Here is a 24,602-nt window from a genome sequence, read left to right as displayed (position 1 = left end):
TTGTTCAATGTATATATAAGTGGCGATAAGATAATGGACATGCGCATTACAGTATAAGATAAAAAAATGTGCAATATACAACAAATAAATATATACATAATTATTTATTAAGCCTGTGTCTGGACTATAATGAGGCCCTTTAGTAAAGTATCTGAGGCCCTGTTATATTTGTATCACCTGTTAAAACCAGGAGACCTATTTGACCAGTTCCGAACACGTACATGTATTTTTGATGACGGGCTTATTATCAGACTGTACCCAAATGAAAACAATTCCGCGTTTTCTTATCAGAAATAAAATGTTCTTTAATGTTGAAATATATGAATGAGTATATGTAAGAAAGTATGCCAACATTTTATTTGAGGTAAATGTATTAAATTATAATCATTTATTTAAAATGCGCTTACTGAAGGCCACTATTATATAGTAGGAAAGTCGGTATTTAAAATATCCTACAATGTTATTATTTTATAACAAGTACTGTTCGTGTAGTGTAATATTAATATAATTGAATAATGAATAAAATTGCCAGAATATAGAGGAAAACAAAAACATGGCCATGGATGTCTGTGTCAGTGTTGACAGATATTATTTAAACTAAAGTTGTTTGTCAATATGGATAAAATTAAAAAAACATAGATTATCTATAAAAAAGTATTTTACCAGTAATGGGACTAAAATGAGTGTTGTTCAAGCATTATTGCGAATCAAAAACTTATTTCATCTGGACATTGTATACGATCCTGTTTTTAAACAGAACTTACCAGAAAATAATGACAAAAATCAAATGCATGCAATGCAATTGCAGTTCTGCTTCATCTCACGCCAAGCATGGTGGTGCATTAAAGATTGCAATACCATATACATGTATACCCGAATGAATATTAAAAATAATAAATAAGACTGGACATTTGTAGTGTACTGACTTAGTTTAGTATTGGCTCGCAAAAAATAGTCAAATTCTTCGGAGGTAATATTACAAATGGCATTTGTAACGTTATGTGCACCGGAACTTGCTTCGGAACTGGTGAAACCCAACCAGATTCAATCAAGCATTATTCTTACTAGAAAAAAAGATAATAAAATTATATTTCCTAATAATTGTTAGGTTTGAAGTAGAATCAAATATCAACTAGCTAGCAGGTACATTTTTTAAACCAACTATTTGTTAATTTGTATGCAGCTATACATACCAAAAGTTGAAAAACTGCACTGGAACCGGTCAAACATTTGTATCGCATTTTTATTAGATTTATTTTATAACAAAGTAACATAAATATTGTAATTTTTTAACCAAAACAAAATGCTTAGGCCATTATCATATTTAATTTTATTGCATTAAGAACACATTTACGGAAACGCTATATATACTTTTATGTAAATCATTATATAATACATTTTTACCATTGAGTTTTTAGTTAATATAGAAAAACAATCAAAACAAAATCTATTATTTTTTAAAGTCCAAAGTTTTCATGCTATTTTTGCCTCATTATTTAGAAAATTAGAAATCTATATAGCCATAGAGGTACTGGTAAGTGGAGGACAATATTTAGTGTTGTGAGGCCTTTATGAATCGCGCATGCGCTGTTAAATTGAAGAAAATATCAGTATGGCGGAGGTTAGTCCCGGATAAGATTTTTCTTAAAATTTGAAGAAATTGATGTAAGTATCTTTTAAATCTTGTAGCCGTTATGTTACATATTTTATAATGAAAAGAAATGATTACTTCATGAAACTGAAATAACTAATGTGCCAACACAAATTACAAAAAGTTAACAATTAAAAACGAAAGTAGATTTATGAAAAACTGGGGGAACTCCCACATTAGGCTAATACTTATACTATAAGTTATAGATGTTTCAGTCACTCATTTGTAAAGTCATTCATAATTAAAGTATCTCTAGTCTTATTTTTGTATTTATCATCCAAATTATTTTGTCTCAAGCTTTATTTACACATCTGTATTATTTTGTTATCCTGGTTGTACTATCTACCGGGAGTGTAAGCTTTATTAGGCCCACCATCATATAATACAGAAAAAAATCTAGGATAAAATAGTTATTTTCTGTAGAAGGTACCATTTTTTGATGAAAATAACAATCATCCAAAAGAAAATTTAACTATACATCAAAAAGATAGTTCTCTACATCTACATTGTACGTCGGCGCAATCACACTTGATTATGACGCGACGGGTGGTGCTAGGTCAAGAAAAAGAAATATACAAGAAATGATAGAAAGTTAGAAGAGGTTGGATAGTACAAAGGTAGAGATATAGACAAAAAGTCATGGCCAGCTATATTTCGCCTCTTCAACCCAAACCTCTCCGGTTACGGTGGCCGCTGCCGGCACAGCCTTGGATATCACTAGTTGGGTACTTGTAGCTGGGCCCATAAGGCGACTTAGAATGTGAGGGCTGATAGCCCCTGCTTGAAGGATACCAAGTCAGGGGCCTCTGCAACGGAGGCAGGTAAGCTGTTCCATATTGTGGCTGTACGAGGGAAGAAGGAGTTCTTGTATGTACGATGTAGATGTTGATGGTAGATGGAACTTCTTGGAGTGGTCACTTCTAGTGCGGCTCGGGGCAGGGGTGAGATAATCGCTGACTGGTATGTCCACAAGGTCATTGGTGATCTTGAACATCATGGTCAGCTGGGCTTTGGTCCGTCGTGACTCTAATGTCTCCCACTCCAAGTGTTGGATCATTGTTCTGTTCAATAACATCATATGAGTGGCAGCCATTTTTGTTTTTAAGTACTTAATACCAGGAATGGCTTTTAAGCAATCAATAAAAAGTTAAAAACATATGTAAATGGTCCATTACTGTTAATGATACTAAAGTTTTATTCAATATTTATCAGTTATCACACAGTTAAAGGGTAATAATTTGATAAGCATTGCACACACATTCAAAATATCATGTTGTGTCCAAATCTTTAGCAATATTACTGGTTTTTATACTTAAAACACATTATGTGAATAGCGTCATTAAAACTTTGAATTTTCTTCAAAAAATGCTATGTTTTGTATGAAATTAATGTGAAAAACACTTGCATACAAAAGAATTTTTTTATGTAAGTATTGTTTGTAATATCTGGACATTCCCGGTACAAAGTACCTCCCGGTATAAAGTACCCTGAGGATAATGCTCATTTGTTTCACAGGGACAGTTGGGGTTATGTGCGTGGCTTCCCCTCCTTGATCCGCACTTGTATACACCTTGTGTAATTTTATCGTGCAAACCGTACGTCCAAAATATATTGCATATTATTACGACCTGGTCACGTACCTTGAACATAAAAAACTTGTTTTTCCGCTATTTTAACGTTTAAAAAAAAAGTACCTAAAATATCATAATTTCATAAAGATAACAACGTACGCTTTTCCTTTGATGTGAGACGACTGGAATGAGTTTCGGCACTGTTTTGCGCTCTCATTTTCATGCGGAGAACCAAAACCCCGCAACGGTTACTTCCCTTAATCAGTACAGAAAACCAAATCAAGAAGACTGACGGAAAGGGCCGAGTAGTTGCGATTGAATTTCTTTTTCCCAGCGATTTTTCCCGCTGTAATTTACGGGAAACATTCCAGTCGTCAAGAATTCGGAAAGAGCATGTGACACGGTTAGGAAAATGTAATTAAAAGTGCAAAGCTTGGAAGAAAGGTACGATCTGAAAATAACATGCATTATATTTATTAAAAATATATGCATAGACTGATTTACACCAGAAATAAATGGCATTGCGTTAACATAAATACCTAAAATATATGTTGGTCAGTTGTGTTTACATTTCGAAGCTTGGTTATTGTAGCCAAGGGTCACCGCAGGGCCTTCGCTTTGGGGTCGTTTGGGGAATACTCGCTGGCGTAGTGAGCGCCCTACACGAAAACCCTCGGTTGGTTGGGGTGTGTGTGGGGATACTGGATGTATTATTATTATCCAGTATCCTCTTTGTTATGATGACTTATTTTATAACTCAAAAGTTCCAGTATGATGTTATTTCATTTATTTCTTTATAGCCCATTGAAAAGTTCTCAACATACAAAATAATCATATAGTCAACACATATATTTCACAGCTAGCACCTGAATTTTGCTTAAGTTAATTTTACTTATATTTTTTCTAAGTTAAGACTTGATGTTATATGTCCGAAATTCTATATAAGACTTTAAGATGTTCTAAGTTCCGAAATTAAAATAAGACTAATTTAAAATATAAAAGCAACAATATAAATTAAGAAAGAGTGTCATATAGTGATTAAGCCTTAAGGCAATATTAGCAATAAATGTCAAAAGATAATCAAGTACATACATGGCTTGTTGAATAAAAGACTAGGAAATTGAGAATTAAGCCATAAAGTATTAAAATCAAAAGGTGATAATATTTCCTTATTGACCACTATGACATGTTTATATTAGAGTTGTTAAAATTTATCAGTTAAGAATCTAAAAGTAACTTTTATCAAAATATTTATACAAACAATGAAATTCTTTTAATGATTTATTAAAAATGTAAGTTTTTTATGAATATTGAAATTATTGAAATTATTAATGTTTTTTATAATTAATTTTTCTAAAAGCATTTTGACTAGGAAATGCTATGTTACAGTATCTTCAGGAAATTGAAGCGTTGGTAAAAAATTGACTTTTTTTAAAACGTTTATGAAATTCCGGGTTGAAACTTGTTCATGTGTTAGACACTTAACCGTCTCATACTAATATAAGCAAAAATTGAAAACTTATTCTTGTAATAGATAATTACTTTTACTTTTTTTATATTCAGGGGAGGGAAAGGCGGGGTCTATACTCCAAGTGTTCTGTGATTTGTTTGTGAAATTTTTACTGTTTATTTAATTTAAAACAGCATGATGCCCATATCATATTGGGCCTAGTTGAAATAAAAAACTTGAAACTTCAAAAATTGGAAAGGCAACACCCATTTATTAAGCATTTGTAAAATACATGTTGGGTTATCTGAAATCATAATTTTGATGAAATACTTTATTAAACAGATTTTATTAGGATACAAAGAAAATTACAGTAAGATCTATGATAATTTTCCAAAAGGTTTCAGCGAAAACGAAAGTATAAATTATAAAACCAATTATTTTCGTTCTAAATTATTTCGAATTCAGATCTGAATCTAACCCCAGTTTCTAATCTCAATTCAACCAATATATAACAAAATAATGTCATGTAACTAAAATGTGTCCATAATCTGACCAAAATTCAGACATTCCGAAAAAGTAACAGGTAAATCTGTTCTTATTTTATTTTTAAATCTATATACATGTATATAATATAAACAATAAAACAAGTTGTGGCCTCCCATTTACCAGCACGGTTTCCTCAAATGCATTCACACGTGTAAACTGTATAAAAAATCCTCCATTGATTCCATCAAAGTTATTGTAGATGTTAATATATGAATCAGGGATCATCGATCCTGGGGGGAAAAATTTTAGGGAGGAAGGGAACAACCCAATGTGTATGCATAAACGAATTATTAATCACAGGGTGGACCCGTATCAGGGCCGCGACCCGTATGTTTTGGACGGTGCGGACCATATTTTGGGACAGGTGTAGGACCGTTTATACCGGGAATAAACTTTAACCTTTACTTAATGCAGTTTATTGATTAAAAATATTTTTTAGGATATTATTAATAACCACATTGAGTTGGATATTATGCAGGTGATAATTGACCAATATTACATGCCATTGTTTGTTAAATATAAGATGGAAAGCCGCTAAAATTTAAATTCTTCATTAAACAATATGATACAGAAAATACTTGTTATTCACATCTGATATTGTGAAACACAATACAACACAATAACGTAAAATTTTTCTTTAACGAAGTGCTTGTTTGGGGGGAAGGATTGCTATTTTGTTTATAGTCTGTAGAAATACACATAGACAGTATAAGTCAAAATATATCCTTTATTGACAGTCCAAGAAATTATGTTACAAATACAATGTATAATAATAAGAATTCTCAATACATGTACATCAATATATAAAATTCTTGACAATTTATTTCAATATAATAACAATTATTTATTAAAATTAAGTTGGGGAAATAATTATTCACTTAGCATTATGAGAACATTTTGATAATTAAAATAGGTAACAGGTACCATGTCAACAAAATGTATATAATAAAATACTTAATTTACATTACAAAAATCCATGTTCAATCACAGTATTCATGTGTTCCAAAAATACAAGTCAAACTATGAAAAATATGTTGTAAGTAAAACATAAAGTTACTTACTCTCTCTTATGTCGAGAGTAAATCAATTATTCTCTAATCTACTATAGCAAGAAACAACAACAAATACATAGGAATAACGCTTAATATTTGGTAGTACATATTACAAATCAATAGAATCAATCGGTATTTATCTGTATCTGTTATGTTCTTGTATTTGGGATTCATCAAATGTATAGCATTGTTGCTGTATCCGAAACTCTGAAACGAAACTAAAACAGATCTGAAACCGCGGTTACAAAATATTACAAAACAGAATAATATTGTGTAATCTGTAAAATAATAAATAAAGTTATGCTCATTAAAACAAAGAAAGAGCATTAAATTATGCAACTTTAATAAGTTATATTTCAAGAAAATATTTTGTGTGTGTCATGTGAAGAATAATGAAAAAAGCCTAAATATTCAGCAAGAATGTGTATTAAAATACTTCATTACAAAAACGTTTGTTGTAAGAAGGGATGGGGCGGGTGGGGCGTATTTAAACAGGTTATTTATGTACCACCAAATGCAAGCGTCGAGTGAAGAAAAACCGCGAAAACACTATATATATACCCCACTAACCACGAAATACACGTGCACCGTTAAAAGAAAATATTTAAGGTATCACTCCATATTTAACTTAAGGTACAGAAACCATACATAAACACTCATTCAAGCTATATCCGATACGAGAATAATTTCATTTACTCTCTCTTATGTCGAGAGTAAATCAATTATTCTCTAATCTACTATAGCAAGAAACAACAACAAATACATAGGAATAACGCTTAATATTTGGTAGTACATATCGAGTAAAAACAAAGAGGGTATTACGTCCGGAAAATAAAATTATTGAATCTCTTAAACAAATTATCAGTAAAAGAATGATGTTACCCAGATACACATATACCAGAAAACATTTCCGTTCAGAGTATTTCCATCTCTTAGCTAGATCTGTATAAACTGAATACACCAGAGACACAATGCAAGACGTGATCAAGTCAGTTCCATCTGCTTTCTGAAAATCTAATTACACTTTTCGCCAAAAACTGATAGTTTATAATATATCCAAAAAATCATAAATAGTATAAATATTTTTATAAATATTTAAATATTAAAAATATTAAAAATGTGTTTCATAGTTTCAGGCGAAAAATGTAAAAACTATATAACACAGTTATATAAAACCCTAACAGGGCAACACTTCCGCCCAACGAGGGGCAACACTTCCGCCAACAAGGGGCAACAATTCCGCCCAACAAGGGGCAAACACACTTCCGCCCAACAAGGGGCAACACTTCCGCCCAACGAGGGGCAACACTTCCGCCCAACGAGGGGCAAACACTTCCGCCCAACGAGGGGCAACACTTCCGCCCAACGAGGGGCAACACTTCCGCCCAACGAGGGCAACACTTCCGCCCAACGAGGGGCAACACTTCCGCCCAACGAGGGGCAACACTTCGATTCAAGGCAAGCATTCGATATAAAAAGATATTCAAACAGAATGAAAAGAATATAATCTTCCTTAATAAAACTTGTACTATTACAAATGATTCATATTAGGTTATAACATAATCACTGATATATAAAGTAATAATTTCAAATCACTATTTGATGAAATAAATTCAAACAACAATTTGATGTGATAATTTCAAGTCACAATATAATGTAATAGCTTCAAAACACATGGCTATTGGTTAATAACAGTGTCAATTATAAAAGAAGATTTAATGACACAGACAATCGGTCCTTCAGAGAATCTTCCACATAGCCGTCTTTGGCCGAGGTACTTTTCCACCGACCATGTCTTTTCCACAGTCTTTCACTAGTTTTAAAGTTAGCACTTATAGTTGCGGCACCAGATCGAAAAGAATGTAAACCATATTTAGACGAATCTAATCCTAATCTAGTTAACATGTCTTTAAATATTTCTCTAGTTCTAGTATATGATAAAGGTTTATTTGGTGGATTTCTCAATGTATCTGAATTTTTTCCAGAAAGAATAGGTCTAAAAAGGTGTTCAGTAGATTCATCAGAAATCCTCGCAGCGTGTAAATATCTTTGTAAAAGAGTTACAGGACATGATGTGTTTCCTGTTTTAGCAATGAGTACATTCTGACCATCTCTATAAACGTCAGTTTTAGACTTTTCTATGTGTAAAGAACAATAAGAATCAAAAAATTTAACATCAGAGCGTTTTAGATCTAAGGCTTCACTTATTCGTAAAAAACCAGCGTAACACAAAATACACACAGTAACTATTCTCAAATTTCCCAGAGAACAATTCTCAGAAGCAAAAGTATATAATAATCTTTTCAAAATATCAGGAGAAATAGGTTGTTTTTTCTGCACTGGTCGACGTACTTTCCTGACGCAACCTTCCAAACATAATTTTAACCAATTGTCTTTACAAGGATTTTCTAAAGAAGCTAACTCGTGAGCACAGTTAATAGCATAAAACGCTGTATTTAATTTTGATTTCCCACAACACTCATTATCGAACTGTATTAAAGACACTAAATACATGAAATACAGTGCTACCGTTTCAGGTAAGGCAGGCAAAAAAGAAAACTGTAATTTCGTACACCATTTTGAAAAATTTTCAAAAGAATATTTATAATTACGTATCGTAGATTGTTCTTTGCTAGACATCACAGCGTCTTTCACTTCTGAGAAAAGGTCCTGGTTGTTAGGCAAAAACCTACACATTTCTTGTACATCTAACCAACGCTGACGGCGGGTTAAATGCCTGTAAAATTGACAAACAATAATAAAACAAAATATTCATTATGCTTAATTATAGCATTGCTTTTTACAAAAATTGACCTTTTAACCAATTATTAAACATAAAATATATGAGTCAAAACTAACAACATTCTATTCTAGCAACAATTACCTTGCTAGTAAAGTACGTAGATCCAAAAATAGTTTCTTTGTTTCTGCCTTGAACATATATATCCTTAGGATCATTAAACAAAAGTATTTCACAAACAAATTGCTTAAGATTTGATGTTTCCCCAAAAATCATCGGGAAAAAAGGGCTCGAAGGCCAGTAAGGGGCTACTAATGTACCATTAGCTTAAGAATATAATAAATGGTTTAAAGCCTTTGGTATCAAATAAACTGGAGGAACAATTAAGTTATTTTCCGACCCCCAATTTACTGTAAAAGCATCCACATTCTCAGATGAAGGAGTGAAATATAAAGAATTAAAACGAGGTAATTTGTTATTATAGTCATTAGCAAATCTGTCCACTGTGTGTGGACAGTATAAATGATCTATGAAACTAAAGAAATCTTGTGATATCCCATAATCATCATAATCTATCAACCTGCTGTACATGTCTGCCTCTTTATTATTATCCCTCTGTATCCAGTTAATATCCAAAGAAATACTATATTTAGCACACAGCCGAAATATATGTAAAGATAACTCTTGCCAAAGTTAATTTTAAACTGCCCTTTTCTAAAATACTGACACAATTTTTACTGTCAGTGTACCAAATAACTTGTTTCCCTGCCAGTTTACTAACAAAACTATTGAGACCATAATGAATGGCTAATAATTCCCTGTAAGTAGAACTCTGATTTTGCTCAAACTCTGTCCACGCTCGATGAGCTATAACTTTGTCACATTCTACTAAAAATGCTGCTCCCGCAACATTAGAAGCATCAGAGTATGCAATAACTGAAGGTAAAAAATCCTTGAACAGCTTCTTGCTGAATGGCTTAGACAATTGACTTTCCCAAAACTGAACAGTTAAATAACATTCTGAAATATTCATTACGCTATCCCAGGAAACCCTTCTTTCTATTAACTGATAAAAAGATTTCGTTTGTAATAAAGCCACGTTTCCTAGAACAGGCATCATAGAAACTATTTTACCAGACAGTTTGTGCCAACTTCCTAGCAGTAACCCTCGGAAAAGAACTCTTCATAGTCCTAATACAAGATAAAGTGTTTTCAATACAGCGATCGGGTATTTTCAAAAGTCCATGTTGAAGGTCCCAAATGAAGCCTAACCACTCTAATCTTTGAACAGGGACAAAACTGATTTCTCCTTGTTAATTAAAAAATCCAGCTTTAAGTAATGTAGAACTCACAAAATTAGCATCACACAATGCATGTTCAAACGACTTGTTTATACCCCACCCGTCATCCAGAAACAGAACAATTCTTAACCCTTTTAAGCGCCAAAACTTAACTAAGGGTCTCAACAATTTAGTAAAGATGAATGGAGCGGACGACAAACCGAAAGGCAATACGGAGAAAACAAAGTAACGACATTTTCCATGAAAAAACCATGAAAAACCAAGGTAAGAATGATGTATTGGTTTGATTGAAATATGATGATAACCACTTGAAAGGTCAAATTTATACATAAAACCACTAGGAAAAAGTAATTCCTTGGCAACCTTGTAATCTTCAAATTTAATACGATCTTTCTTAACATAGGTATTCAAAATACTTAAATCAAGTATCAAACGTTTTTTCCCTGAAGAATTCGTAGCGACAGACAACGGGTTGATATTATGAGGTAAAAAAGGCACCTCAATAACACATTGTTTTTTGTAACAAATCTTCAATTGCTTTGTCTACAAAATCACTATTCTCTAAAGCCGACTTATTGTTTCTCATGAAAAAACTTGGTGGCTGAGATGAAAATGGAATAACATAGCCGCTCTTTATGCAAGAAAGAATATCATTGTTAGGTTGTATCGAAGTTTCCCAAAATACTAAAGCATGTTTTAATCGACCTTTAACTGAATAATCAGAAATTTTTATATTACTTTCTGTATATTCACAAAATATCTCCTGATGACAAAAATGTGAAAAATCAGAGTGAAAATCATCAAAAAACCAATACTTATCATATTCAAAAGAAGAGTCTTGTAATTCATTGTTTATTAATCTTGACTTCCTGCTTGTCACATTCGGGTGCTCTTGACTCTGTTTAGGTACCCATGGGTCTTGAATATGGACCGGTTCTGACCTGTGTACATCCAGATGCGGTGTGTCCCAACTGTCCACACTTGAAGCAAACGACTGTTGAGGGAAGTTGTTGTTGGTAAGAGGATCCGCCAGCCATGGCAAATCTTGATTCTGGTGTTCGGCGAAAGCTACGAAAATTAAACTGAGAGCTTTGGTTAGAATTAGTAGACAATTTTGCCTTTTCGATACGAGCTTTGGCCCGGTCTTCAGCTTTACGAATTTTTTTATCGTCATCAGAATCGCTAGCCACATCTAATTTGTCATACTCTTGAATGGTGGCCCAACCGGAAGGAGAATTGTCAGCAATTCTGATCAGTTTATTTCTACGTTTAATAAGATGTTTGGCTTCAGAAATATACTCATGAGCTTTGCCTGCATTTCTTAGCGAAATAGCCTTATCAATACTGTCGAGCATATCATCGAGTTCACAATTGAATTGATACTGTTTATTGTTAGATAAACCCTTTAAAGTAACAGATGAATCTTTTCTAACCTTTTTTCTTGTAGCTTCTGCAATCCACTCTGTATCAGTCTGAACGCTCCTCTTGAAGTCGTTGAATTTTGAATCAAAATAATTCTTCAGTTCGTCAACAATTTCTGTTCTTTGTGACGATTCTCCACGTGGCTGAGAATACCGATTTTCTTCATCGCTCATAATTACGTATTTAAACAGGTTATTTATGTACCACCAAATGCAAGCGTCGAGTGAAGAAAAACCGCGAAAACACTATATATATACCCCACTAACCCACGAAATACACGTGCACCGTTAAAAGAAAATATTTAAGGTTTCACTCCATATTTAACTTAAGATACAGAAACCATACATAAACACTCATTCAAGCTATATCCGATACGAGAATAATTTCATATTTTAACAAGTCAGAGACTAAAGTAAGTCTACAAAATTTCATGTCCTATAGATTTTAGAAAAAGAGTTAAAATATGAAATAAAGTTTAACATGAGTTAAAATATAAAATAAAGTTTAACATACCTGTAGAAATAACATAGACAGTATAAGTCAAAATATATCCTTTATTGACAGTCCAAGAAATTATGTCTGTCTAACTTTAACTGTCTCTTTTATAGGTATGTTTTGGAATTGTTTGAAAAGTAGAATTAATTTATTAATGAGTTTTCACTTTGAAGTTATAAATGTCAAAAACTAAGAAGGAAACAAAGCTGTGATATTTTACTCAGCTATTATTCTGTATTTGTTTGTATTTACTCTATAAAAAACAGTCCATCTGTTAAACTCTATAAAAAAAACAGTCAATCTGTTAAACAAAGAAAAGTGCTAAAAAGACCTAAAGTGCTTCCTAGGCTTAAGCAAAATGTGTTGATTAAACAATATCTTAAGTATGTTTGACATGTTAAGAATGATGGTTTCTATCCCAAAGTTTGAAGAAGTTATTACTGTAAAAATACATGTAATTTTAAGGTTTAAATTTGAAAATACAAACAAGTAAACTATAGATACAAAAATGTACAAAAATATGCATTATGTAATATAAAAGTATAACTCATATTTGGGGTTCCTTATAATATGATACAGAAAATACTTGTTTTTCACATCTGATATTGTGAAACACAATACAACACAATAACGTAAAATTTTGATTCTTCGACAAGTTAGTTTATATTAGAATGTGTTAAATTAAGATGATGTCTGTTTAGTGAATTACATGTAATATACATGTATACATTGTATATTAATTAATTATTATTTCTTCGTTTTCATATTGTTATTAAGTAATATAAATAATCTATTTTCCTCTATACAGCGAAATTTAATGTTATGAATGGTATATATAAAAATAGTACAATTAATGAAGGTAATTGTTTCAAGTTTATATAAACATTAGCGCATAAAGAAAATATGTTTTATATATGAGATTTTCTCAAACAATTCCCATTAGCTTACACAACCTATTTTATACTTATAATTGTATGGGTCAATATCTATAATAATGAATATAAAGTTGATTAATCCACAATCCACCTCATGTTGTGTGCACATGATTAAAACATTAATATCATATGAAGATTTAACAAGTTTTAGATCGATGTTAAAATTTTAAAATTCAAATCTGTTCAATATGAAAATGCTTATAATTACGACATGTTTAGGATAATAATGATGCCAAAATATATATAGAAAATTAAATAGCAATATATAATTCGAAAATATACATGGTCCGCTGCGTATTGAGTCACTGTCCGTCCTGTCCCAAAATATGTTCTGCCCCGCCCTGGTACGGTCCGTACTGTCTCACGGTCCGCCCTATTTCACCTCCGCATTATCATGATGCCTAATTGGCTATACATCCTTTAACTATAATATAAACACAATTAACAACACTTATAATATTTCTACAGTTTATTAATTAATAGATCTGAGAATGGCATCTAAATGTTTTTGAGCTGCAAATATGAATAAAAACAAATTACAAAATGTATTTATAAGATTTCTCTAAATATTTGTTTCTATATTTTCATGTAGATTTGTTGTTAATAATGACACAGATTTATATGACAAGGATCGGACACTCCAAGTTAACCCTATATAAATTTCCTAAATAATGTTCTACCTCTAAACTAAAATCCTTGAACGCATGTACATGTTATTATTCATTCAAAATAAAAATGTTGTCAAAAATTCTTCGTTGATTTAAAGTATCACAAATGAAAACGAAAGTAGACAACTTGATTCATTAATATCAAAAGGAAAGAATAACCGAGGATTTCCCGCAATTTCCATGTCACACAGTGACAAATTTTTTTTTTTTAGGAACTGTTGCAGTGATTTAATAGGACTCAGTTTCAGTTTATTTCTAGTAATATAGGCCTCAGGCCCAAAATACAAAGTACAAAAATACAATCAAACAGTAGAGTGATAAATTGAAAATACATTTGTAACTAAATGTAATGAATTGAATTTGTAAATAATTATACAGTATTTAGCTCTTCCTTTCTTACATTCATGGCATAATATATATATTTAGCAATAGATATTACTTCATTTATTATTGTTGATGACATGAGAGAATAAAATAAATGGTGGGAATGATGATGTAACCATGTATCTTTAAAATAGACAGCTCTGATATTGTTATATAGTGAACATTCAAAGAAAAAATGATATTCATCCTCAATAACATAAATGTTTGTCTTTAGGCAATGAAAGCAATATCTTAAATCTCTATCTATTCCAATATGACTAGAGACATTTAAAGATTAACAAAGTTTATATAATCTGAATTATTCTTATACAAAAAAGTTGGGCCGTTATTATATGTTTTTTTTTTTTTTTGTTTTTAAATCGTTTTTTGTTTTTGATAGAATTTCAGGTTCCTGTGGTTATTGCTACTGACTGAATTAATCTGGATAAAAAAAACAACTTGATGACGCTTACGGTAGTGTTTTTTCTAATCAAATGTACCTTTCAACTGTTTCACGGTAAATTGGAAACAACAACAGTAAAAATCATCTTTATTTTCGAATCGTAATGATTAATCTAAAATGAAATGTAAAATGAGATTGCACTCTCATTTATTTACACCAGACACTGACATGGTGTTACGCGGTAATACTCTCTCTGAGTCACCACGTGCTGTTTCACTCTCATCACACGTTTCTCACGAGGAGTCTTTCGGTTTTATGGACAAATACTCAAGCGGAGTTGCGAGTGGATTCCTTGATCCTCCGAGGTGTTTGCATATTCATGTTATCTGTACTGTAGATGAGCAATCTGGGGCTATATGGCCCTCTAGTAATAGTAGCAATGCCTTCATTGTAAGTCAAAGTTTATGGTCCCTTAACTGGGGCCAGCTTTCAGGGCATACAAGTGTTTGTGATCAGTCATAGTTAATAATGGGTTTCCTTGGATTCTTACAAATTGTAGCTAAAAATATTTTTTGTTTGTTTTAGAAATCAAGATGGCACATGAGATACATTTAAAGAATAACAAATACCGGCAGTGGGTTAAGGCTGGCCTAGGCTTGGGTTATCTTAAAGAGGGACTTGCGCCATTTTGTGATTACATTGGAAGACAGCAGCACAACGATATTATAAACAAAATACAACAAACAAAGACTTCTCAACCAAACGTACCATGTGGCGCCTGTCAGATAACAACTCTCCAGCCAGATCATGTCCGAGTCTCAAAAGGGATATGTCCCCTCAATCAAGATAAATGTAACTGTTGTTTTCCTAATAATAAGAGACCCTGTCCAAACAATGTATGTGGTGCCATCTATGACAGCATTATACAGTATCATGCATCAATGCCACCAGTACCTTTTTGGAAAAATAGTGATGCCCAACAGTGGTCGACAGACCCATGGAACGTTTGCAAATGTTTTATAAATGCTCCGGGGTACAAGGACAAGACATCAGCAGTCGACACTGATTGCACTGGGTTGCTTCATGTTATCATAAATAACAAGTACTTTCGTAGTCATATTGGATGCAATGTTACAGGACCAAACAATCTTTTTTCAAAGGTAACTAGATTTGTTTACTATAATTATTATGTTTATTTTAAATTTTGTAGAATATTAGGCTTTACTGTAAGATTAAAATGTTGTCTGTTAATTGCGTATAAAAGTAAAAGAGATAATTGTTACCTTAGTGTAGTTATTATGCCCCCACTTCATAGAAGAGGGGGTATATTGCTTTGCATTTGTCAGTCCGTCAGTTTGTAGACCAAATGGTTTCCGAGTGATAACTAAAGAACCCTTAGGCCTAGGAACTTCACACTTGGTATGGTGATTGGTCATGACCAGTAGATGACCTCTGTTGATTTTGAGGTCAAGGGGTCAAAGGTTAAGGTCACATTGACCTTGTAGGTAAAAACGGTTTCCGATCAATAACTAAAGCACGCTTAAGCCTAGGAACTTCAAACTTGGTTTGGTGATTGGTCATGACCAGCAGATGACCCCAATTGATTTTGGGGTCAAGGGGTCAAAGGTCAAGGTCAATTTGACCTTGTAGGTTAAAACGGTTTCTGATCAAAAACTAAAGAACGCTTAAGCCTAGGAACTTCAAACTTGGTATGGTGATTGGTCATGACCAGCAGATGACCCCTATTGATTTTTGGGTCCAGGGGTCAAAGGTACAGGTCACATTGACCTTGTAGGTAAAAACGGTTTCCGATTAATAACTAAAGAAGCATAGGCCTAGGAACTTCAAAATTGGTATGGTGATTGGTCATGACCAGCAGATGACCCCTATTGATTTTGGGGTCAAGGGGTAAAAGGTCACATTGACCTTGTAGGTAAAACGGTTTCCGATCAATAACTAAAGAACGCTTAGGCCTAGGAACTTCAAACTTGGTATGGTGATTGGTCATGTTCAGCAAATGACCCCTTTTGATTTTGGGGTCAAAGGTCAAGGTCACATTGACCTTGTAGGTGAAAACGGTTTCCAATTAATAACTTAAGAACACTTAAGCCTAGAAACTTCAAACTTGGTATGATGATTGGTCATGACCAGCAGATGACCCCTATTGATTTTGGGGTCAAAGGTCAAGATCACATTGACTTTGTAGGTAAAAACGGTTTCCGATCAATAACTAAAGAACGCTTAGGCCTAGGAACTTCAAACTTGGTATGGTGATTTGGTCATGACCAGTAGGTGACCTCTATTGATTTTGGGATCAAGGGGTCAATGTCATTTTGACCTTGTACTTTATGACGGTTTTCTGACCAATAACTCAACAACTCAAGTTGATATTTTTTATATTAAACTAAAAATGCTTTTGGTATACACATTTGAAGGTCTTATGTAACAACTTGGCTGTCATTAATGAGGCCTGCATGATTCACAAAATTTATGCATATATTATTTGTTAAGATTTGTAATAACTTAAATTGCTGCACACAACCTATGGGGTTCACAATGATTATTATTACCTTGTTACCTTCTGACTAGTCATAAACAGTAGATACTAGATAACCCTTATTAATTGTTTGTTCACTCTGGGTCAGAAGTCATGCATAATAACCTGCTCACATGACTAATTGGCTGCCGATAGGGGGCAAACATGTTTTACAAACTTCTTTGTTGGTTATAAACTCTATTATATAACTTTATAGGAGTTTACCCATTACTGCACTAAGGTGACTATGAGGTTAATGCAGTTATTTTGTCAGAGAAACAGTTTGCCACATTATGAATAATGATTCAAAAATTGTTTATGCATAAATTGTATTCACAAATATTTTTTGTTTGCAATACAATTTTTTGGCTAGCTGTAATTTTTATGGGTGGGAAACAAAAAATATTTTGTATTTTAAGCTTTACTGTAAAATGAACAGAAGTAATTATTTGTGCTTTATAAGCAAATGCGACAAGTACCGTAATAATTCTATTTAGCGCCCGGGCTTTTATTAGAATCATAGACTTTTTCGAAAGTTGGGGATGGGCGTTAATTGGAGACGCATCTTCATAAGAGTGTTAGACAAACTAATTTTCTAAGCAAGGCTTTATAAATCAACTCGCCCCTCATAACTATAAGAAGAAATCGAATCCGAAGAATAGAGCGGATGTTGATTTATAATTGCAGACAACGCTAAAGTCGATTTCGGTATCGTAACGTACCGGCTTAAGTCTGTTCTTTTCCGCACTTTAAATACCGTGCATGTAGAGTCCGGTATCCGAGCACGGGAATAAAAAATGAGCCTCACGCATTTTTTACTGCAAAAATATTATGATTTTTCCCAACGAAATATTTATGTAAGGTTACCATTAACTCTGTAATCTGGATGTTCTATACATTTCAAAAAGTCAATGGAATATTTCGAGTCCGATCATTATGCATTTTTTTACCCGCCATATAATTTTTAAAAAAAAGTAAGAATAGTTCTGACGGATTTTACTGACACAAGCATATATTGTTCTTTAAGGGATTTTGATGCGGGATTTTGATATAAAAAGACAATCGTCTATTGTTCAAAATAATTTTAATCAGAACTAATCTCCCATGTTGGGCCCCAATACATTGAACCACGCACGTGACCTTGCTGACGTAATGAAATAGGCGCGTGAGTTTTGGCATCTCGAATGGTAATTTTTTATACATGTATATATATCTTATACACAAAACACATTGAATTATGGCAACACCTATGCTTGTGTCTATAAAATCTGTTATTAAGGGATATCACGTTTACAAATATACATGTCCAGTCGGGAACTATACTTCAGTGTAATTTGGAACAGAAAATGAGCATAGTGATAGCGCAATTATTCGTAAAAAATAATGGATCTCTTGTTGGACATATACCGGAGGGATTATGTCAGCCTCTTACAAAATTATTCAAAGATGGACTTATTGTAGAAATCAGTGCCGAAATACTTGGAGAACCGCGTTCGTCATAAAAAAAGGAACTTTTGTAAAAGGCGGTGGCATTTAAATACCGTGTACATAATTATAAACTTTACGGAAAAAAAGACAAGAAAAGGGAAGTTCGTTGCTACGTGAAAACGGAAATAAGGAAACTTGAATTGTAAAGGTAAGCTCAATTGTACTCAAATCGGGGGATGGGCGTTTAAAAGGGGCAGTTAATTTTTCAACTTTGGGCTGAAAAGTGGCCGTTTTTTGGGGTGGGCGTCTATTAGAGGATGGGCGCTAAATAGAATTATTACGGTAAATACTGTTACTTCAATAAAGTAATTATAAGATTTATCAAAACACATTTCCACTCCCTTTGCTTTTATATAATCTGCAGTTTAAACACAATAATAATAATGATTATTATGGTAAGTACTTTAAATTAACTCCTTTATTACAGTTTTAATTCTCAACTTAAGAATTGTGTTTAGTCTCATTGCTGAACACTGTATTTATGTAAATGTTGTATTATTTGTATACTTTATATTAGGTACGGCAGTACCGAAACGAAATTTTTCACTCGAGCAATATGGAGTTAGAGGAGAGCAAAGCTAATTGTTATATTGATGACATGATAGCTGTTCTACAAGATGGTAAAGAACTTATACATCAACAAGATGCACAACAAGCTGTCGGGAAACTCCAAGATGTAAGTGTATTGTCCAACAATATTGACCTGGCACTTCATTAATTTCCGTAAAGGTCAGGTGATAAACAGTGGTATCTAACAAATATATCGATATTTTGTTAACTTCACACGTCAATGAGTTGTGGTGTATTGGTATAGATGCCTGACTACTGATCTGAAGTTCCCTGGTTCGATACCTTACCAACACCACGTTATGAGGACATGCATTTTTTTTAAAATTATTTTGAGATTTACTTGCAAGAATTAATTTGAAATCGTTTTACTACATCTGGTTTTTAAGATATCTTTTAAGTAGTATTTTTTATACAATTTTATTTTTTATTTCATTACATTATCTTTACTTAATAAAAAGAACAGTGCGTTCATAATACAACTTAAAAATACTACACTACACAGTTAGAACACAGATAAAATCCAACGTTTTGCACGAGTTAAGAGAGAAATAGCAATTTTTAAAATAAGAAAAGAAAAAAATATAAAAGTAGCTTAACCAGGATTCGAACCTACGAGTGTACGTCAATATTCTTGATGTGAAAGCCCTTAACGACTGTACTGTGCTAAGAGGGATTTATAATTTAGACCATTTTACAACTGGTTATATACATTTATATCGATTTACAAGTAGATAATAACGTTTACGGAATTTACCGACTACGGGGTCAAATGCAAGAGTGCCAGGTCAATGTTGTTGGACAATACATAATAAATTATAAGTTTGAAATCTTTAAAGAGTTAAATTATCATAACTTGAATTAAGCACATTTTACTAAATTTACAAAAAAGTGCTCTTAAAGCCCCAGTCACATTAGAGCTTACGACCAGTGAAGACCAGTTTTCACGATCACCAGTGACCTCTGGTCGCGGACAATCTTTAAAACGTCTTACGACGGTCATCGGTGATCTTTGACAGTCGCAGGTTACCTTATTTAAGGTCCCACGACCAATTTCAGTTCGTAAGAGAGGTTTTTTGAGCTTGCACAAAAACCTCCTTGCGATCAAACAGGTCGCTAGTGATCTTATAAGGTCTTTAAGGCTGTCGCACGATGGTCGTTCGGTAAGTGCGACAATCTTACGACAGGTCTTTACAAAATTGCCAACTAGTCACTGATAATCTTAAGAAGTCTTTAGTAATTGTGTGATTGGTCGTACGACAAGTTGTAGGTAATCGCATGTTATGTCACGGGTAGTCGTAAGTACTCCCAGGCAATAGACCATCGTACGTTTACTTAATGACCTGTCGTGCGATTGTCAATGATGACTTGTCTTACGATACTCACAAAAGTAAATTTATCTGTGCAAAAATGGTTTTGGTCGCTGACAATCGCTGATGATCGTCAGTTTTTACAAGTCGCCGGTGGTCGCAAGTAATCGTAAGCTCTATGTGACTGGGGTTTGAGTGGTTACTTCATTTTAGTCAAATTTAAGTAACAACTGCCTTAAGTTTAACTTATATTGATGAAATCAAATGAAATACCTACAATACAAAAATACGGATCTAAGCTTGTTAGTAACAGGTAAGAAAAAACAAATGTGAAGAAAATAGAGAATTCTTGCAAATCAAATATGACTATACCACACATCCTGCCTTAAAAGCAGATTTTTGAAGCCCTCAGAAAAAGTATGAGAATTAAAATAAAAAACATTTGTGGTAATTTTGAAATAAAAATGTTGCTATATGATATAGCTACATTTTATCTCTGAAAGAAAATCGAACTTTTTTTTTTATCCACCAGCTAAAGCAAAAAGACTTTGTTATCACTACTGAATGCTCTGAAGAAATTTTGAAACAAATCAAAGATGAAATGACAAAAATGCGGGAATTTACCGAAAATGCTGCAACTAAAGATGAATATGAGGAGCTTAAAAATAAAGTTATTGAACTTGAAAGACAGTTGGCAAAAGAAAAAGAGGGACAACTTGAGGCTGGGAAAGAACAGAAAAGAAAGTTTACTGAACTTGAGGCAGTTATAACAGAGCAAAAACAGGTAAAAAATGTTTTCCTTTTGTTTGTTTCAGGTTGATATACCAGTACATGTATTCCAATACAACTACGTCCCGTCCGTCTGTGCGTCCCCACTTCATTCGTGTCCGGACTGTAACATTGTCATACATTGAGGGATTTTAAAATAACTTGGCAAAATGTCTACCACATCAAGACGATGTGTTGCGTCTAAGAAACCACGTCCCTACCTCAAAGGTCAAGGTCACACTACCATTTTGAAGTACACTTTATCACAATTAGAGTTTATAGGTACACACATTCATGTCCGGGCTGTAACTTTGTCATGCATTTGAGGATATGTGCAACAAAGACCCATGCCACTACCTTCAAGGTCAAAGGTCACACTTATAGTTTGAAGGTACTTGTAATTGAGAAGAGTTTGAGGATACACATTTATGTCCGGACTGTAACTTTGTCTTGCATAAAAGGATTTTAAAATAACTTGGCACAAATGTCTACCACATCAAGACAATGTGTCGCGGCTAAGGCTCATGTCCGTCTGTCTGTGTGTCCCCACTTACACAACAATCATGTCCAGACTGTAACTTTATCATGCATTGAGGAATTTTGAAATAATTTGGCACAGATATTTATCTCAAAAACAACATTTTGTTTTGTCCAGGAACTTGGTCCCTTCTTCAAAAGTCAAGGGCACACTATTTTGAAGCATCATGCTATTACAATTAGAGATTACAGGTACAATAATGCAAAGAACAATATTCAGCAATTAGTTACTTTCATTCTCTTTTCTTTTCATAATACCTACATGCTTAAGAAACCTTTTTGAGGCATTCGTCACTTTGGTGACAGCTCTTGTTTCTGTCATAATTATTTTTTCAATTTTAATGAAAAAAATAGGTTATTGTTTTAAGAAAAATCTCACAAAGAGTGGAAAAAAGTCAAGCTACTCTTTATTGAAATTTTGTACATTGACTTAAACAGAAGTAAACTATATAAATTAAGCAAAAAGTAGGTATTGTGCTCTTTATATAAGCAAACAAGTCTAATTTTGTAGCAGATAACTCAATAACAAGGATGGTGGCCCCATTTTTATTACCCCCACAAAAGAAGGGGGTATATAGCAGTCCGCTTGTCGGTCGGTCTGTCCGTCTGTCGGTCGGTCCACATCATGGTTTATGGACGATAACTAGAGTTTGGAATAAGGTATTGTAATCAAACTTGGTGTATAGCAAGCTTATATGCAGACCGGTCACCCAGGCTGGTATTGCATTTGGATCCCTGGGGTCAAGATCACCATGACTAAAAATAGAAAAATGGTTTCCGGACATAAACTAGAGTTGTGAATGGAATATTTTAACCAACTTTGGTGTATAGCATCTTATATGAAGATCTCGGTTGGTAATGCATTTCGACCCCCTGGGGTCGAGGTCAAGGTCATCGTTACTAAAAATAGAAAAATGGTTTCCGGACAATAACTAGAGTTAGGAATGAGATATTGGAATCAAACTTGATGTAAAGCAAGCTTATTTGAAAAACACCGGTTGTGATTTCAATTAATTGAAATAATTCTTTGTACACTTTACTATTGGTTGAGTTCAAATATTTTTTTCAGACCACTTAATTTTCAAAAAGTCAAAGTTGCTGATGGGGGTTTTACTCATCTTCAGTGATGGTTCCAGTTTAGCTTAATCATAGCCTAAGAACATGCCAAGTTTTAAGGAATTCTATTGTACAGTTATAATTTTGCCTATATATGTATAAAAGTCCTAAAACGTCTTTAAAGATAACTTTGATCTGTAACTGAGCTTGACTATCTACAATTCCTTTTAACAACATATTGGCCAAAACAACAAAATAGATTTTGAACAACCTTTACAGAAGTGATCCCCTTATAGTCCTCTCTAAAAGTAAAATTAATCATGCCCCTTTGAAATCAATGGCCTATCCTTAGGCTACATGGCTAAAGTGAAACATATTTAGTGTGAAGCATTGCCTAAGTTATGAAAATCATTAACATGGGTCAAATAGAGCCATGCCTTAGTATCATGTTTATAAACTTTTTCTTTAAATAGGAAAATGACTTGACTGAGGACCTATAAATTATGCCTCTATAATGTTAAACCTTCTAGAAATGGTCACTTAACAAAACAGTCTCTTAAGACTAAAAAAGGAAAATTTTATACGTTTATTACATGCTTTTTGGTGGTTTATAGAAATATAATAGTGATATAAAAACTGGTAATTTCACTGTTTGAAACAGTGAAATTACCACTTTGATAATTTCACTGTTTTTAATTTAAGCCCCTTACCTTGTTTCAGTGAAATACCAGAGTGCACAGAACTGGGTACCAACTTAATGACGTGACTTCGTAAATGACGTGACGTTGTATTATTATATGGCGCGCTTTTCATTCAGTATTAGGTTTATCTTGAAAAGTATGTATCAGAAAGTCTTCATATTTCACATAGTGATTGGTCATCACTAGTAGATGACCCCTATTGATTTTGGGGTCACTAGATCAAAGGTCAAGGTCACAGGGACCTTAAAATGTCAAAATGGTTTCCTCTGATTATCTTGAAAAGTATATTTATCACAAAGTCTTCATATTTCACATAGTGATTGGTCATAACTAGTAGATGACACATATTTTTTTTGGGGTCACTAGGTCGAAGGTCAAGGTCACAGGGGCCTTAAATGTCAAAAGGGTTTCCGCTGATTATCTGGAAAAGTATTCATCACAAAGTCTTCATATTTCACCTAGTTATTGGTCATAAGTAGTAGATGACCTCTAACGATTTAGGGGTCATTAGGTCAAAGGTCAATGTCACATGGGCCTTTAATGTCAAAATGGTTTCTGTTGATTTTTCCATAATTGAACACTTTCCATGTACCCATTTTTGGCAAGTTTCTGTAATAAAATTACCAATTATGTGAGTCAATTGCTAGAAAGGGGGGTATATGTGTCGTTCGACATTCTTGTTATAACACTGTGATCATCTCATTAGATGTTCAAGTAAAAATAACTTTCTGATACTTATTGACAAAACAGCTTTGATCCATTACCTACATGTTTTACATTTTCTGAAATTTTCAAGCTACTGTACTACGTTACTTTTCCTTGTCCTTGGCACGTAAAATCTAATTTGTAAATCTTTTCTGTGGTGATTTTCAATTCAAAGAAACTAACTAAGGTCAGTACATGTAACTGTAACTATTAATTTAATTGCTGATTATAAAAGTTCAAGGTCAATTCATTGCAGTCAAAATATCAACGGTGAAGTGTATACACCATCTCAGTAAGGACAGGGCATTGTTCTATCGATTTTATACGATCATACATG

At 33.2% G+C, this 24,602-nt stretch overlaps 1 protein-coding gene across 2 annotated transcripts; it reads left to right on the top strand.

Annotated features, from left to right (window-relative positions):
* The first annotated feature begins 1,570 nt into the window (after window positions 1–1,570).
* LOC132736506 (uncharacterized) lies at window positions 1,571–21,345 on the top strand. Of its 2 annotated transcripts, XM_060723641.1 has the most exons (5): window positions 1,619–1,665; window positions 14,595–14,668; window positions 15,183–15,757; window positions 19,139–19,297; window positions 21,031–21,345. In XM_060723641.1, the coding sequence occupies exons 3-5, from the start codon at window positions 15,191–15,193 to the stop codon at window positions 21,316–21,318; spliced, it is 1,014 nt and encodes a 337-aa protein (XP_060579624.1). In that variant the 5' UTR covers window positions 1,619–1,665; window positions 14,595–14,668; window positions 15,183–15,190; the 3' UTR covers window positions 21,319–21,345. The 2 variants fall into 2 exon arrangements, with proteins under 2 accessions (XP_060579625.1, XP_060579624.1); XM_060723642.1 differs by lacking the exon at window positions 14,595–14,668 and having other exon boundaries at window positions 1,571–1,665.
* Window positions 21,346–24,602: the final 3,257 nt, after the last annotated feature.

Source organism: Ruditapes philippinarum, unplaced genomic scaffold (genome assembly GCF_026571515.1).
Source record: "Ruditapes philippinarum isolate M1 unplaced genomic scaffold, ASM2657151v2 ctg7463_1_1_1_1, whole genome shotgun sequence".
Lineage (NCBI taxonomy): Eukaryota > Metazoa > Mollusca > Bivalvia > Venerida > Veneridae > Ruditapes > Ruditapes philippinarum.
The sequence above is the reverse complement of the archived record's forward strand: the minus strand, read 5'-3'. Positions and strand labels throughout refer to the sequence as shown.

Excerpts from the sequence above, each read along its gene's own strand:
- LOC132736506 (XM_060723642.1), top strand. The coding sequence starts at position 15,191 with ATGGCACATGAGATACATTTAAAGAATAACAAATACCGGCAGTGGGTT. Across the intron at positions 15,758-19,138 it reads CAAACAATCTTTTTTCAAAG|GTACGGCAGTACCGAAACGA; the intron begins GTAACTAGATTT and ends ACTTTATATTAG. Across the intron at positions 19,298-21,030 it reads CTGTCGGGAAACTCCAAGAT|CTAAAGCAAAAAGACTTTGT; the intron begins GTAAGTGTATTG and ends TTTATCCACCAG.